Source organism: Cucurbita maxima, unplaced genomic scaffold, assembly GCF_002738345.1.
Source record: "Cucurbita maxima cultivar Rimu unplaced genomic scaffold, Cmax_1.0 Cma_Scf00017, whole genome shotgun sequence".
In the NCBI taxonomy this organism is placed as follows: domain Eukaryota; kingdom Viridiplantae; phylum Streptophyta; class Magnoliopsida; order Cucurbitales; family Cucurbitaceae; genus Cucurbita; species Cucurbita maxima.
In genome coordinates this window covers 369,942-386,404 of record NW_019272033.1, presented here as the reverse complement: position 1 = coordinate 386,404, position 16,463 = coordinate 369,942, and the positions used below count along the sequence as shown (strand labels likewise).

The 16,463-nt window shown below is 35.6% G+C and overlaps 1 protein-coding gene across 2 annotated transcripts in view; it reads right to left on the bottom strand.

Moving 5' to 3' along the window:
- Positions 1-16,463, bottom strand: part of LOC111491833 (N-terminal kinase-like protein) — a 24,991-nt gene extending 8,528 nt beyond the window's left edge. The window contains exons 1-13 of one of the 2 annotated variants that reach the window (XM_023140887.1): positions 16,162-16,463; positions 15,879-16,061; positions 13,412-13,510; positions 12,754-12,905; positions 10,589-10,661; positions 10,305-10,427; positions 9,374-9,482; positions 8,531-8,610; positions 6,153-6,234; positions 3,414-3,553; positions 3,232-3,342; positions 2,927-3,043; positions 2,100-2,189 (exon numbers count right to left, since the gene is read on the bottom strand). In XM_023140887.1, the coding sequence (XP_022996655.1) occupies positions 2,100-2,189; positions 2,927-3,043; positions 3,232-3,342; positions 3,414-3,553; positions 6,153-6,234; positions 8,531-8,610; positions 9,374-9,482; positions 10,305-10,427; positions 10,589-10,661; positions 12,754-12,905; positions 13,412-13,510; positions 15,879-16,004 (1,302 nt within the window). In that variant the 5' untranslated portion in view covers positions 16,005-16,061; positions 16,162-16,463. The other variant, XM_023140886.1, reaches the window with a different exon arrangement.

Genomic DNA, 16,463 nt, shown 5'->3' with positions numbered 1-16,463 from the left:
AAAAAAAAAAAAAAAAAAAAAAAAAAAAAAAAAAAAGAACGGCTAAATGAATATTCTGGACAAATGCATGGATAAGTTGGTTGCGTTAAAAATAAGAGAGGAGGCCTCACCCTTGTGGGATCAACTTCAGGTAAAGGCACAAGAGTGGGAAGACGACCAATTTGAAGTTGGCAACTAAAAAAAGCTATGATTGACTGACGAAGGATAGATTCTAGTCCACCAACAATGAGCAATTGTTAGACCACTAAAACCAACGTTGTCATAAAGGAAACCATTGTATGGCGGAATACACAGGAATTTCATTGCCTAAGTTCTAGAACTAATCTTAATGAAGTGAAAATCATCCAAATGAAAGATTTGTTGGAACCATCCTGTGGCTTAGGGTGATTGCTAGAATTTACAGTTCATACCCTTTTGATTGGGTCTCAGCAAGGGATTTTAATGGCATATCTAAGATCCCTTGGAAAGCTTTTTCTTCGGGGTATTTCTTCTTCTCAGGCTTTGTGAAATGTTTGATCAGAGATGGATCCAATACTTTCTTCTAGGAGGATTGTTAGGTGGGTAATTCTCCTTTTGCTTCCCCTTCCCCCACCTTACCATTTGTTGTCCATGAAAGAGTGTTGAATGACTTTTGTCTTTTCTTCCCAGGGGCTTTCTTCACCAATTTGGGCTTACACGGTTTTTGTCGAACAGGGAGCCAGTGGCCATTGCTTCTTTACTTACCTTGCTGAACTCAGTTTGCTTGCATCCACAGGACAGGGGTATGCACTTGACCCTTCGAAGGGTTTTTTCGTGTAGATCTTTCTTTCCTCTTCTGTGCAACTCTACTTTCCCTCATTCTCCTTTATTCCCCTCCTTATGCCAGGTTAAAGTTACCATGAAGGTGCCCTTCTTTGCTTGGCAGGTTTGGTTTGATAGAGTTAATACCATGGATCATATCATTAGACATTATCCCTTCTTTTTGGGATAGTGGCGTGCTCTCTGTAAAGCTAATGCAATGGATTGGACTGCATTCTTTGGAGCCATCTCAATGTCTTCTCCATTTTCCGAGACGTATTTTGTGGCATTTTTCTTTCTTTGTTGTTATTTGGAGGTTGTGGTTGGAAAAACAGGTGAACTTTTTAGGGACTTGGGAGATCTGTGGTCCTTTGTTATGTTAATTGCCTTCCTGTGAGCCTTAGTGGCTAATTCTTTTTGTTCTTACTCTCTTGGTTTGGTCCTTCTAGATATAACCCCTTTTTTGTATATTTTTTCTGGGTTGAGGACGGTCAACTTGTTGTACTGGATTTTTTTAATGCCTTTTTGTATTCGTTAATTATTGTTAGTGAGGCCATCTTAATTCCTTCCAATTCTGAATCGATGCTACAGACACTAACATCTGAATAATCACTAAAATCCAAAATTTCCTCATCTTTAGCACCTTTAATTGCATCTACATTAGTTGAATTGACAATAGCATTTGAAAAGGGACAAAATTCCTTTCATGAGAAAAGGGATGGAATTCCTTATCTTTAGAAAACCCAAGAGATGTGAACTCAAACTAGCGTTATTAGTGGAAGCTGCAACCAACTTTGAATCAACTATGGGACTTGTTTACTTATAAATTATATGCTTTACACCACTCAAGCTCGAGTTTCCTTTTCAACCTATAGACACTAAGGCTCCAAAGAGGAACAGAGCTTAGTATGACTTGCACATGGTCTTTTAACAAAGAAAGTAATGATAGAACATGTCAAAAGAACTTTGCATATGTTGTACAACATTCTGCTGGTTTTGTGCAGTTTTATGGAGTATTTGGCATGATAGAAACAATAGAATTTTCATAGGGTTAGAGAATTCTAGGTGGAAAGTTTGGCCCTTATTATTGGGTCAAATACCTCTCATGAGGCCTAGGAGTTCAAGGATTTTTTTTTGGCGCCTCTTTTTCCTCAATGGAAGTGTGGATCCTTATCAAAAAGAAAAGAGAAACCTTGTCCCTGGCATAGGGAAATATTGTCCATGTGGTCATTGGGTTGTTTCTTTGGTTTGATTGCTTATAATCATCTCAAAATATCATTGGAAAACATTATGAATAATAATAATAAATGATATATGCATACCTTGGGAGCCAGAACAAGCATGGATTTAAGAGTTAATTCACGAAGAAAAGCAGATGTGTCAGAGAACCCGGTGGCAATATGAGGATAGACCTACGTAAAACAAGGTGAGATTATAACACTTGCAGATGAAAGATACCATGCCATTGTTTTTCACAACAGGTCAAATTCAGAAATATAAACTACAGTATCTAACCACACCCTGCGTCATATAAGCATCCAATCATCCCTTATCGCAGCATTCATTATGTGAGAGAAGGTGCACATAATCATGCGTTATTTTATACTGTATGCATACGGATATATAGTAATGTGTGAAAATGATCAAAGATATAAAATAAGCGGATTAAATTTCCTCCAAAGTCAAAGGACTTACAAAAGATCTCTAATTGATTAAAAAAAATTAAAGAGTTCTTACAAAATTCTAGTAACATCTAACAATTAGTCAATTGGTAATTTCAATAACAACCCCATCAAAAATGACTTGGAAAACTATTCACCTTATTGTCAAAAACTCTTCTGCTCATGCCTAACCAATTACCCGAAAAAAAGAAAGAGAGAGAAGATTGCATCCCTATAATAATCTTAGCTTTGTTCTTGAAATCCAGCCTAAGTGTAAGTTAATATATTTTCAATTGGTGGTGGAAATAATCATCGGATACTAATTTGACTTATCCGACATCATTTTCTCCTCACCATCATAAACTAGTTTCATTCTTCTTCTACTGATTATTTTTTTAAATTATTGTTTAAATAAAAAACAAACTTTTCTTTGAAAGATGAACAGCCTCGATTACATATAGATGCAATAATTTTCACTGACTTCATACCTGTTCATCAACCGTTTGGGATGACAACGATTCTCCAAATTGATCAATATGTTGCAAGAGTCCAGTTCTGATAGCTCGATCATTAGAGGCAAATAGTTTCACAATCGTAGGTAGAAGCTAAAAATCATAGTGGCCAAACCAAAGTCAACAATTAGTAATAGGCCAGAACCAAATCCATGACAGATAAAACTAATAGATCAAGCAAACAAAAACTTGAAAAAAAAATATATAAAAAAAACTAACTAATATTTTAACATTGTTCGAACAAGATAATATCAACTAAAACAACGAGATATTGATATAACCTTTGCATTGAATTCTTCAGTTGAAAGCCAAGAACCCATTTTTAACAATGCAGTCAAGGCAGGAGCAGCAGCTGAACCAAATTCAAGGGCAGATGCTAATAAAGGAAGCAACTGTAGAATAACAAAAAAATGAGACATTTACGATGCACAACAAGAAAACAAATATTGTAATTGGAATTCACCTTTTTCAGTACTATTTGACGAGGAAGTTGTTCAGCTAGAACGGGTAGCTTGCGGAAGAAAGTATCCTTCTCAACACTATCCTTTAGACTAAGAATTTCCATGAAGTGTATAGTGTCGACCAACTTATTTTGAAAATATTCTATCATCCATACGAAGCAAAATTAATCATCAAACGCAAAAGCAGATAATTAGAATGAAACAAAAAATTGAAGGTAGAATAATAAAAAATGTACATACAGAATGAAACTGAAAGGCAAATACCTTTCAGACGATGAGACAAGAGTGCAATAAAACACACATGATGTAGAAAAAAAGTCTTAATACAAAAAGGAGCCTGAAAAGTACAAGGAAAAGTGTGGGAGCGGGTTGATCTTGATTACTTTTTTGTTATTTTAATTACCTGAATAACTATTAGTTCGAAGCCCTTTTTAATATTTATTTTGGCAGTCTGTTAGTACTGTGTTCTTTCTAATCATCAACTAGAATTCTGTGTTTCTCTTTAACAAAAGGAAGGAATCAGCACCCCCTTTTAGAGGGAAATAAAGCTTCCTTTCCACTCATCTCCAGAGCATTAGGTTTCCAATCCAATCACTACAAAGAGAACGAGGACATGGAAACAAATTTTTTAAAGGGCTTGATATCAGTAACTTCCTATTATATCATTTCATTTCCTATTTGATATGATAAGGAACCCTAAAGTAAATTAAGAGTCTTAAAATACATTAATGAAATACAATAACTCTAAATTACTCTAAATTGTAATCCACCCAAAATTCAAAACATGAAACTTCATTCTTCTTAAATGTGACATGAATTGAAATGTCTTTTGATAATTTCAACAATATTTTCTTCACATCTTCATTGAAGCATATTGTATGATTGATGTCTCTTGGTTCATATCACTATTGAAAAAAGAAAAACCATTACATGTCTTGGTGGTTGACTGTGCAGGTATGCTGCTGTCTCATGCATTGTTTACACACCTCCTATCGGTGGTTTTAGTGTAGACAATGGAACCTTTGAACGTTCACCACTTGCAAATTGTCGTCAATGACACCATCTTCTTTCCCATCCATGAGAAAGGAGACAATTCTGATCCCTTCAATACCATCAGGCTGTTGTTGGAAGAAGCTTTGGGCCTTAACATTAACCTCCACAGATATGAACATTTGGGTATAAAATAGCTCTAGGGATTTCCCAAAGAGGAAACAGCCTTATGGAGAATGGTTGTCAAAAGTAAATATGGTTTGGAAGCTCAAAACAACCTCCCTTTTAGGGGGGCATTGGAAAGGTCTGTACAACCCTAGCAAAGACTTTGAGAAGAAGGAGACCATACTGATCTCTTCAATACCATCAGGCTGCTGTCTGAAGAAACTTTGGGCCTTAATATCAATCTCCACAAATCTGAACTTCGGTTATAAAATGGCTGTAGAGATTTCTCGAAGAGGAAACAGCCTTATGGAGATTGGTTTTAGTAAATATGGTTTGTACACTCAGAACAACCTCCCATCTAGTGGCATTGGGAAGGTCTCTACAGCCCTTGAAAAACTTTGAGAGGAAATCTTTCTCTAACCTAGGTATAGGTGACAAAATTTCTTTTCAGAAAGATGGATGGTTTGACCCCCAGCCCCTCGCCATCTCTTTTTAATATCCAGAACTTCCGTTGCAAAAAGAGCATAGTATTACAATCTCTGAGCTCGAAGGTTCAAATCCCCTAACTCCCAATTGTTGTACTTAAAATAAGAAGAAAAAGAAAGGCTTCGTGCAAGAGATGTGGAATAGTATGAACAGTGCTTGGGATCTAAATTTGTGAAGGAACCAGTTGGAAATGAATGGCTGAAGGCTCATTACAATGCTGGAAGGTACGAAGGTGGCACTGAACAGTGATATTATCTTATGAGGTTTAGATAACTCTGGACAATTTTTTGTTAAATCAACCTTGCTTAGTCTTCAATCAGAAAATAAGATCATTGAACCCTTAGTCCATTAGGTTGTAAGCCCGGACTTTGGACCCTTCTTTGAATGTTATATCTCTGTCGCTCATCCAAAAAATCATTAAATATCATTTTTAGAAAATTTTAAGGAATTATTTGTACTTCTTTCAATAGTTTTTCCCTTTTCAAACAAATCATAATTTAAGTTTATACACTAAGCAACAATCTACTATCATTAAAAAAAAATTTAAAAATAGGTACTAAAAAAACTGCAGACAAAAGTATTCAGAAAGCACGAGTGTTAAACATATGGAAATGAAAATAAGAAGTTTGAGAATGAGATGTTTGGGAAGAAGATAATAATTGTATGAAATGTGAAAGTGAGAAATATAAAATGAAAATTTTATTTTTATTTATTGGCTATTAAAGTTTAGTTATATTTTTTAAAAAAATTAAATTAAGTTTAAAAATATTTTGTTTAATAAATTGCTCATAATCTAAATTATTTTTTTCTAATTTAAAATTACTAACTATATTAAGTTATTGATTTTCTTTAATGATAACTATGATGGATTTAGGATGCCAATATCCAATGCAATCATGGATTTTCTGATTTTCCCCATCCTTTATTGATGCATATCAAAAGCTCCCTAAAGAAAATTAATGAATAATTTAAAGCATTTTGCTATAGGCCTTTAATATCCCCAAGTAGCTATTTCCGAAGGGATTTTAATTAGACCATAACAATGTATGGTGCATTCTGGTAATCCAAATATATAAATTCATGGTAATAAGAAAGCTCACCACTATTTTCTATAAGCTTGGATGTATTCAACCTGCGAGAAGGCATGGAGCTCAATAGCCGTTGATAATCTGGAAGTAACGACTGGCAGAAAACAAATCCACGAATGAAAACAAATCACTCAAGATTCAAAAGCAATGAAATGAGATGAAAGTTAAAAAGTAATATGAATTTATACCACAAATCCCTCAAGATGCAAAAGCAATCGGATGAGATACAAGTTCTTAAAAAAAAATCAGAGGAAGTAATCTAAACATTCTAGAATAGTAGGTGGCTAATTGGATTGAGATAACACGAATTTATGCCTTTCCCTTGTTTCACCTAACTGATAGCAGTTAGCCAAGACATCACCCCCACGTCCCTCCTTTGTTCTAACAGATCCAGACCAATTCAACCACTTTCCCTTCTCACTTCAACACCGAGCACCAATCCTCATAGAGAATGGCTTGTGTATTATTGTGATTCCTCCTCCAACTATTAAGAAGAAAACGACAGCTAAAGGGAAAAAGATAAAACCAAAATGAGAGTTTAAAAAATCTGCAGTCCATTAACTATGATAAAATAGCCAAATTGGCTTTATTGAAGGGTTCATTTGTCCATCAATGAAGAATCTCATGGAACATTTGGGGTTCAGGCATCTGGAGAAAAATAGCTTTGATAACTACCACAATTCAGAAGCAAAATCCTTGTTTTGTCCTTATTCAAGAAACAAAAGGAAGTTAAATAACCAGAAACTTGATCAATTGGGTGGGCTTCTCTAGATTCAGATGTGCTTCTGGTGAAACTCTAATCTTATGGAGTTAATCAAATATTTGTACGGAAGAAATTATTCAAGGCCAATTCTGTCTCTGTATATATTTTTTTGGCTGATGGTTTTTCTTTTTGGTAGTCTTTCATACATTGGACCCTCGTGAAGAGCTTCGCAAGATGCCTTTGAGCAAGAACTACATGATTGAGTGGCTTAGAAGGGGACCGGTGAATTCTTGGAGGCAATTTTTATTTCACTCGATGAACTTGGGAAAGGTCCCTTGGGCATCCGGCCACAAGATGTATGTGATTAATCAGTGGATTGCAACCTATCATCTCATGGACATCCCTTCAAAACGGTCGTTTCACATGATCAAGTTTTCAAGAAAATCTGGCTCTTCATCACTGAATAGATTTCTTTACTGCTTCACAAGTCATTTAAAATGGTCGGGGATTCTTGGTGGTCACAAAGTCCTCTTAGCGTTCAGCCTGGTCACTGTTTTATGATGAAACTAAAAGGCTTGAAGATGAAGCTTAAAAATTGGAATAAGTCTCAAAACACTTCTTCAGAGCAAATTTCTAGTCTTTTAACTCAATGGAAAGACTTGATATTAAGGACAATGGCAGCCGGCTTTGGACCAAAAACCCGCTCGTTTAAGCATTCATGAGAAAATTGAAGACCATACAGAAATGGAATTAACACGTTGGCATCAAAGGAGAAAATTACAGTGGTTTAAAGAGGGCGATGAAAACAAAAAATTATTCCACCGACTTTTAGCAGCCCACAACCAAAAGACCTCTATTTCAGAACTAACTTCTAAAGGGTAAGCTAAATTGATGGAGTTTTTGGATTTTTATAACCATTTATACACAAAGAACACCAGTCCAAGGTTTCTCCCTACAAATCTAGATTGGTGCCCAATCAGTGAAAAACAAATAGCCTTTTTTGAGACTGTTTTTACGTGGATGAGGATTTACTTGCCGTAAGATCTTTGGGATCAACAAGACCAGATGGTTTTACTGCTAATTTTTTAAAAACTCTAACACAATCAAAGAGGGCATTATGGTGATATTTCATGATTTCTATGCTCAAGGTATCATTAATGTGACTTCAAAGGAGACCTATATTTAACTTATACTTACAAAGGTGGATGCCAAGACAGTTCATGACTTGCTCGAGTTCTTTCTGACCATTTAAAACAAGTACTTACATCCACCACTGCTGAGAACCAAATGGCATTTGTTGCAGGTAGACAAATTCTTGATGCTTCTTTGATTGCAAATGAAATTATTGATTATTGGAAAACCACCAACAAGCGTGGCTTGGTCATTAAACCTGATCTAGAGAAGATGGGTTTTCGGTTTCTATCTAATGCCAATTACTCGATTTTGATAAATGGAAAGCCACGAGGTAAAATTATTCCAACTAGAGGCACCAGACAATTTTTTTCATCACAACTTTATGTTCATTAAAATAAGAGACTGCTTCCGTAGTGTTTCCTCCTAAACATAAGAAAAAAATATTTAAAGCTAGTATACCATATAGTTGATTGTAGGAAGAAAAATATTACTGAGAAAAAGAATAAGAGAAAAATCAACAACCCATGAAAAAATTTCAAATAAGAACAGAAACCTTGGGGATGGAAGCAGTATTTCGCAGCTCCTCTGTTTTGACCAACTTCAAACCAGAAAATATTTCATAGATGAGACAACCTATCAACCAAAATAAGGAAATACTATTGTAAGTGAAACTGTATGAACGATCTTAGTGTTAGAAGGTGTGCGTATGATAATAGTGACGAAACAACTTCTACATTTTTCAGAACTAATTTTGTACACTAAATGCCCCTACATTAGCTATGATGTTTCCATTTTACCTTTGCACTAGTTCATATAGATTTTTTCTGATGCCTAAGGATTGAAACTCAAAACTGCTATTTTTCACAAGGAGTATGCCAAGTGATTAAGAAGCAAGTGCTTTGTGACACTAGTATGATAGAATATGCATCCTTGGAAGCCTTCAGATTGAAAAATATTGAAAGAAGAACGTGACTCGCTTAGCAATCAATCTTGTAGGTATAATGCCAGTACAAAATTTCAATATTCTCAGGAGAAAAAAAAAACATATTCAGAATAAACTTGTTGACCTTCTGATGCACTATTGGGAATTTTGTTCATACTCAAGCTGTCAATAATGAGAATCGAACCCATGTGCCCTTGGGTTGAGGGTGGGGCACCTGTTGGTATTTTGTCCATACTCCTAACCAAAGTTTGCTAGTTTGTACTTAAATGGTAAATTTTAAATCATCAAAGACTGTTCCCTTTAAAATGTACATTTTTTTGTTAATAACTTGAGCAAAAGGGGACACCAAACAGAGTAAGCTACTAGGTTACTAATGCACAACAGAATAATATATTCCAATGAATAAAACTAATAAAAATAAGCAACCCATCAGTAGGAACAATTCAGACTTACCCAAGCCCCAAGAATCAATGGCCCATGCAGGAGACTTTCTAATAACAGCCAAGTCAGACTTCACCAATTCCATCGGTTTATATTGCGATCCAATGAGCCAGGCATATTGCTGAAGAAATTACTCAAGTTACCAACACAGAAAATCCAAAATTGCAATGCAAAAAAGGCACCCAAAAGAAAGCAAAGGATAACTATTTTTATTTGCAGCATTTGGCACAATAAAAGATTTTCAAGGTTAAAATAGTCAGGACTGCTAAGCATAGAGTTAAAATCCCCACTCTTGTTGGTCTAGAAAGAGAGCCTTTTGAAATTTGGCCTTTCTTTTGCTTCCCAAGTGTTCTAGGTTGAATTTTTTCTGTAATCTATTTTTACATCACCAGTACGGGGAATATCTTATCCTCTGAACTTACCATTATAATTGATGTACATCCTGAACAAATAACAGTTTTTGGTAACCAATTAAAAAGAAAATCTAAAGTAAACCACGTTACAACGTAAGTAACTAGAAACCAAAAGCAGAACAAAAATTTGCAACCGGAGATCAACTGTGCAATATAACACATCTTGCTTGAAATATTCACGCCACATTTACTTCGACAGAGGAAGAGAATCCGTTACAGATTGACTAGGACAGTGTCAATTAAACAGGCTTTACTTCTTTGAGGATGAGACCTCTAAGTAGCTTTCAATTTGACCGTCCACCATTTATAATATAAAATATCATCTAGTAAACCTCAATGGTCAGTCCTTTAAGGTAACCCACAATTTAGGAGGTGTTTTAAACATCCACAATTAAGGAGGCTTTCAGTATTAATTTTCAACTTTTGCTACTTAAATCGAGCTCATAAATCTAACATCAGGAACACAATAGAAAAAGATAAGGAAAATTCCAAGCACAAAACTCAAGACTTCAAGAGAGGTTATTATTTACCAGCATTTGCCCACTTGAAGCTTCATTGTTCCCATCAAACTCAGATAGCACGTCAAAAGCGTGGAGCTTCCAATCCAAGGTTGGAGTTACAACAACACTGGCCATGCAAACATTACCATGAACCTGTTGGAAATATAGCTAGTTAAATAGTTGAAACTTGAAGGGAACAGGGGAGGCTGGCTGGGGCAGAGCCAATTCGAAGGTTAGAAGGAGGAGATAGTCTATCCACATGATTAGAGTATTAAAATAATTAGGATCACAGTACAAGATATCAAAGTACTTACGAGTTTACAGTCGTTGTTTAAGAAGCTCACAGCTTTGGCAACCTGGTGTAGACCCCAAGCATAATACTCATCCCTGCCAATAATGGAAGTTCTCCAATGAAGAATGAATTTCTCACGAACGCTTTTTATTTAAATTTTCTTAGAAGAAACAAATTTTCATCAATTGAATAAAAAATTACAGTGACACCAGAAAAAACTCAATCCGAATCTAGAAAATACAAGATATCCAAAAGAACCCAACTAAAGACTATAAAAAAAAACAATGCAGCCCAAAACTTAGAACTGACAATCAGGTTAACCAAAGAACAAGTGAAGAATTCCATCCCTACCATACCTTAGAAGAAACGCAGCAAAGCCAACATATGAATAATCTTCAACATGGAACTTGATAAATACCAATGTTCAATCGAAGTACTAATCAAACCTTTCTCGATGTGATAACATAAAACTTCTGTGATGAAAGCCCACGGAAGAACAAAACTAACAAACAGCTCAAACCCACCATAAATATATTTAAACTATTTTGCATCAACTACCATATAAAAAAATCAAGAAAGTATTTCTCATCTCATAAGAAGTATGGCCGCGCACATAGAACATACATGATGATGACATGTTTCTAAAACCATTCAAACAGACTTTGAGCAACACATTAATTAAAGAAAAAATATACTTTTGGTTCCTAACGCTGGACACATTTGAGTTCCTAAGGTTTCAAGCTCACCAATTTTTTCTTTTTTCTTTTTTTTTTTTTTGTATAAGAAAGAACTTCATTTATACATGAAATTTATTTAAAAAAAAAAAAAAAGAAGAAGCTATAATAACAAAAGAGAGAATTCAATTTACATCAAGATAGAGCAAGGTATAGAAAATTATCAAAGAAGTTCACATAGGCCCTTTCCTTGTTTTCAAACTCAACATTCTGACCTCTGAAGTTTGGGATAATCTTCATTCTAGTCTCAATTATTAACAACCTTTCAACTTTTATTTATGTAGGGCTGACTCAGCATTTGTTATTAATATTGAGCTAACTAGACACTATTTTTATAATTTTGAAGCAGAATTAGCATTGATTTTTTTTTTTTTTTAAAAAGAAAAATTTTCTCTCTCTTCCCCTCCCTCCCTCCCTCCCTTTCTCCTTCCTTCTCTTTTCTCCCTCTCCTTTTTTTCGTCTGGTGTTCACTGTCTGCCACTGATACCAACCATCACACTATGCCAACTATTACTGCCATAACATTACCGAAGCACTCCAAGAGCTGTGTTGCCAACACCTGTCAACCACCACGCCACTATCGCCTCTCTTTACTCCTCACATTCCTATCATTGGCCTCTCTCCTTATAAATCTAAAAGTTACAGATATGAAACTTCTGTTACATCTAGAAATTTTATACAAAAAATTTGCCTCCCTCCTTTGAGATTCGAAAGTTTCAAATCTAGAACTTTTTTCAAATTCCAAAAGTTCCAGATTTGGAGAGAGACAAATGAGCGGGGGAGGGAGGAGGTGAGGAGGTGAGGAGAGAGTGAAATGACAGGCATGCTTGGGAGTGATTTTGAAATGGTTAAAATCACTTTTGTCATGTTCAAAATGACTGTCAAACATGTCATCAATCAATCATTGATTTAATCATTAAAAATGATTTTTCATGCAATGAAAGTTGACTTCAAAAGTGTAAAACTGATCGTTTAAATGATTATATAAAAACATCTTTAATAAACTACTTATAAACAAATCGTTTTCACTAAGATCACCACTTCTAAAATCACTTTCAAACATGCCCCAAGACTTCCCCCATCCTCCAATAGAGATCTCAGAGGGCTCCTTGAGCAAGAATTAGGCAATCTCATTTTGATGATGACAAATAGAAAAAACATTTCCGCAAATGATGTAATTCATGATATGAAAAATGCCCATCTTTTTCACATTTTAAACTTCTTATAAGTCTACAACTATATAATGCATCCATTACCAGTGCATAAAATTAATGGCAGATCATTTTAGAAGCTCGAAACAAAACTCTTTGGCTCTTTCATTATCATGTTACATAAAACAATGTATTTCTGAAAAATGAATGACAAGACAGTACTAAAAAACATGTAACCAGCAATAACAAAAAATGCAAAAACCAAAATTGGAAACAAGCTTCTGGTTGAATTTGGCTTATACCTTTGGGTACCTTCTAAACCCAATTCCTTGATCTTTTCAGACAATGGCATAACAGGCTCTGTAACCATATAAATCGTAACCTTGGAAGCAGAACCGTCAGTAGTTTCAGCCTCAGTACTGTGAAGGAAGGATAAAATATTTGGATGCCTAACCTGAATAAAATTGTAGATAATATTATTAATGTCAATGGAATATCAATATGCAGACAGATAGTCTAGAAAAAATGCATAGTAGATTTAATGGATTAACCAAGAAAAGTTATCAATCCTCAGAATAAATGGAGGAAAATTAAGTAAAATTAGGAAGAGTAAATTATATGTTTTCAAAAAAAAAAAAAAAAAAACTTTTGTCCCAAAAGACTAAAATCGCACGTCATTTTTGGTATAGAATACATTATCAATTAAAAATACATCAAAATCCACACAAACTAGAGTTGAAATGGCACGACAGTAGTCAAAATTATGAATACACACAAAATAATCTCATTTGTGTTAATTGAGTTCCTCTTGGGGGTGGGTTTTTTAATTCCCCTTGTTTTCTTTTATTTGATTTCAATACAAACTTAGCTTTTCATAAAAATAAAAAAATTTAAAAGAAAACCCAAAAATTATCTCATTTGTATTCATAAGATCCATAACAATAGTTGTTGGCAGCTTACAGTTCGCAGCCGTTTCACACCGTTGCGACCTGCAGCCAAATGTCCATCCTGTGCATTACTCCCTGAAAGCGAAAATATAGAGACTGGAGATCCATCATCCTGAAAATGAAACAATTCTAACATCAATTTCACCTAATACAAAAATTTTAGAAGTTTATAGTAATTTCAGAAGATTATAGAGGTGACATAAAATATACATAAAATATAAAAGGCGAACATAGAAGCCCAAACATTTCTGTAATCTAGACTTCAGGGACTGAAATCCTATATGCAACAACCAGATTTAGCAGCTAACTGCTTGACAAGGAAAACGTCCAACATACACCACAAGCAAGAGCTTTCAATTGAACAAAAGGGTAAAAAAAAAAGGCAAAAGTAGATACAAATATAATCTCTATAGATGTCATATAAACCAGGTACCAAACGATCTCTAATATTTATAGAATGAATGCCTATTAGAGAGGAGAATATGAGAATACAACAAATCTCTTTTTGGACAAAAAATTGATATAAAACGAATAATTGCAAGCAAAAGGATAAGAAATCCTCTAACTAAAAAAAAGACTAAAAAGTTCCCCATTCAATATGCATGGAAGCAAATGTAAGCCCAAAATATAAAAAGTTAACCCTCTTTGACCACCATAAAATTAAAAATAAGCACCTTACCCCAAAGATTGTTCTTTTCTACCTTTTTATCATGAAACTTCCTCAAGATTTCTCATTGAAACTCAGCAAAAACTCCCTGCTCCCAATGCTAAGAAAACAGGTTTGTAGTTCCCAAGCAGCTATTGGCTCACATCTGACTTGATAGCAAGCATGGTTGGAGGTTGTCATGTATCATGGTCATGCTTGTCCAAGGCATGTTGTCTATGACCACATGTCAGATATCCCGGTCATGCTTGTCTAGGACGTGCTGTCCATGGCCACATGCCTGTTCCAAACCCCTTTTACATACTTTCATCTTACATATGTCTTTACTATTTCATGTTGTGTCAACATGGGGGTGTATGACCACATTCACCAAAATCATGCCTAAACCTGTCAGGGCTAAAATGCCACAAAATGTACTATAAGGGGGATATGACTAGTTGCCTCTTCCTCCTACCCGGGTTATATGCTATCAAAGTCGCCGTTGTTGCCTAAACGCTTTTAGCTTATAATATTGCTTTCTTTCAAATTGTTTTCAACGTATTTCCTCGCTCACGTTTTCCGAAACATTTATCTCAAACGTGACTCGAGGTTCAAGTACACGCCAACATTGTCCGCGAAGTCCGAATTTCTCACAGCTGACTTGTTCACTGGGTTAGAACAAGTGTTGCACAATCGTTGTCCCACTATTGCAAGAGTGCAATTGTGACAAGTGGTATCAAAGTCGAGTCGGGTCATTGAAAAGTAGTACACAACCATGTCCGCTGCAAAACAATTGGGCAAATCCCAAGCTAACTGATTAGCTGGAATCAAATATCAATTACTCTGCATGAGTGAAGTTCTTGATGGAATGGGGCTTTTGGATTTTTGCATGAATGAGATTGTCGCTAAAGCCGACAGGATCGATGAGATGGTAGGTCGCCTTGAGGCAATGCCTGTCCGCAAATTAATGACTAGGGTCGAAGTCCTAGAAGACAAGGCCACAACTGCTGGTGGCTTCGAGCATAAAGATAGACAATGCCCAACAAGCGATCGTTCCCATAGTCTCAGATTTGTCTGACCTCAACAATCCTAAAGCTACTACTTGAAAACCTCCGTGTCGTCGCAAAAATATGAGAACCTCCATAAGAACTCATTACTTTCTTCTTATAACTTTTAGAACTTAAAAAGACACAATTGTAATAACCTATAGAACAAATTCTATTCAAATAAGTTCATACCCACTATCCACTCCCTTCTCTAAAAGGCTTCAATGTTCGGATCTGATAGGAGCCATCCACCACCAACAGTAGGTCATTATTTTACCAAGACCGTCTTATTTAAAAATTTCTTATATAGGAAGTAATTATAGTATAGGAAATAATTATAGGGCACTTCGTAACTAACTAACGTGTTTCAGTTACCAAACAGGAAGAAAAAAGGGAAGAAGAAGAAGAAGAAGAGTTTTGTAACATTAGGTAATGCTAGCATTGTTTCATCTCAACGTACAAAAATTTTGAGAGTTAATTTCCTTACTTCATAAGGAACAAAGGTGGGAAAAGTTGGGCAGTAAAAGCCAAAACACAACAAACTCAAAGTTATCAAATGTAAAGCAATTCAAATTCACCCCATAAATTGGCTGCTACACACCACCGACCAAACCAGTAAGAAGCCAACTAAGTAAAGGATGGGTAATTTCCCAACTACAGGATCAAGGCTCGTCAATTCTAAAATTCAGAACAAATCACTTAGAACTAAACAAACCACAATTCAGCAATCCGCAATGCCAAAGTTAGATCATGTTCATTACCCAAGCGACTACTTGACGGCTAAAACATACCTTGGAGGTACCCCGAAAGTGAGTCCATGAGCCCCAGGCTGATGGGTACGGATCGCCAATGTTGTAGGGTAGATCTTTGAGCCCAGTCCCAGATCCACCCACAACTCCCTTCAAGAACTTAAACATCTTCGATTTTGTCTTCTTCCTCCTCCTTCAACAAATGGAAAGAAGAAGGAGCCCTGCCTGATTAGAATGAAGCAGTCCGCCAAGTGGGTAGACTTCAGTAGCTATTTATGGGTCCAAATGCACTCAGTGAAACATATAAAAATGAAAATTCACTAACCAAAAGCAATTGCCTCAACTTCCGTGTATCTCCGCGGCTATCCCCTCCCTGTGTTGAAATTTCACTAACTTTCAAAACAGTTCCTCCCTCAGAGCTTCGAAACTGCTGAAATTTCAAAACATAAAGAGGGGGAGAGAATTAGAGAGGCAGAGGATGATGAAGAAGAACTTAAAAACGAGCGTATCGATCTGACGTCCGTCGCCGGATCCGGTATAGAAGATGAAAACTGGAGGAGCAGAAGTGAAAGACTCGCCCAACGGGACCGTTGAGTCAATTCTTTTTCTACCCTCTATTATTTCCAC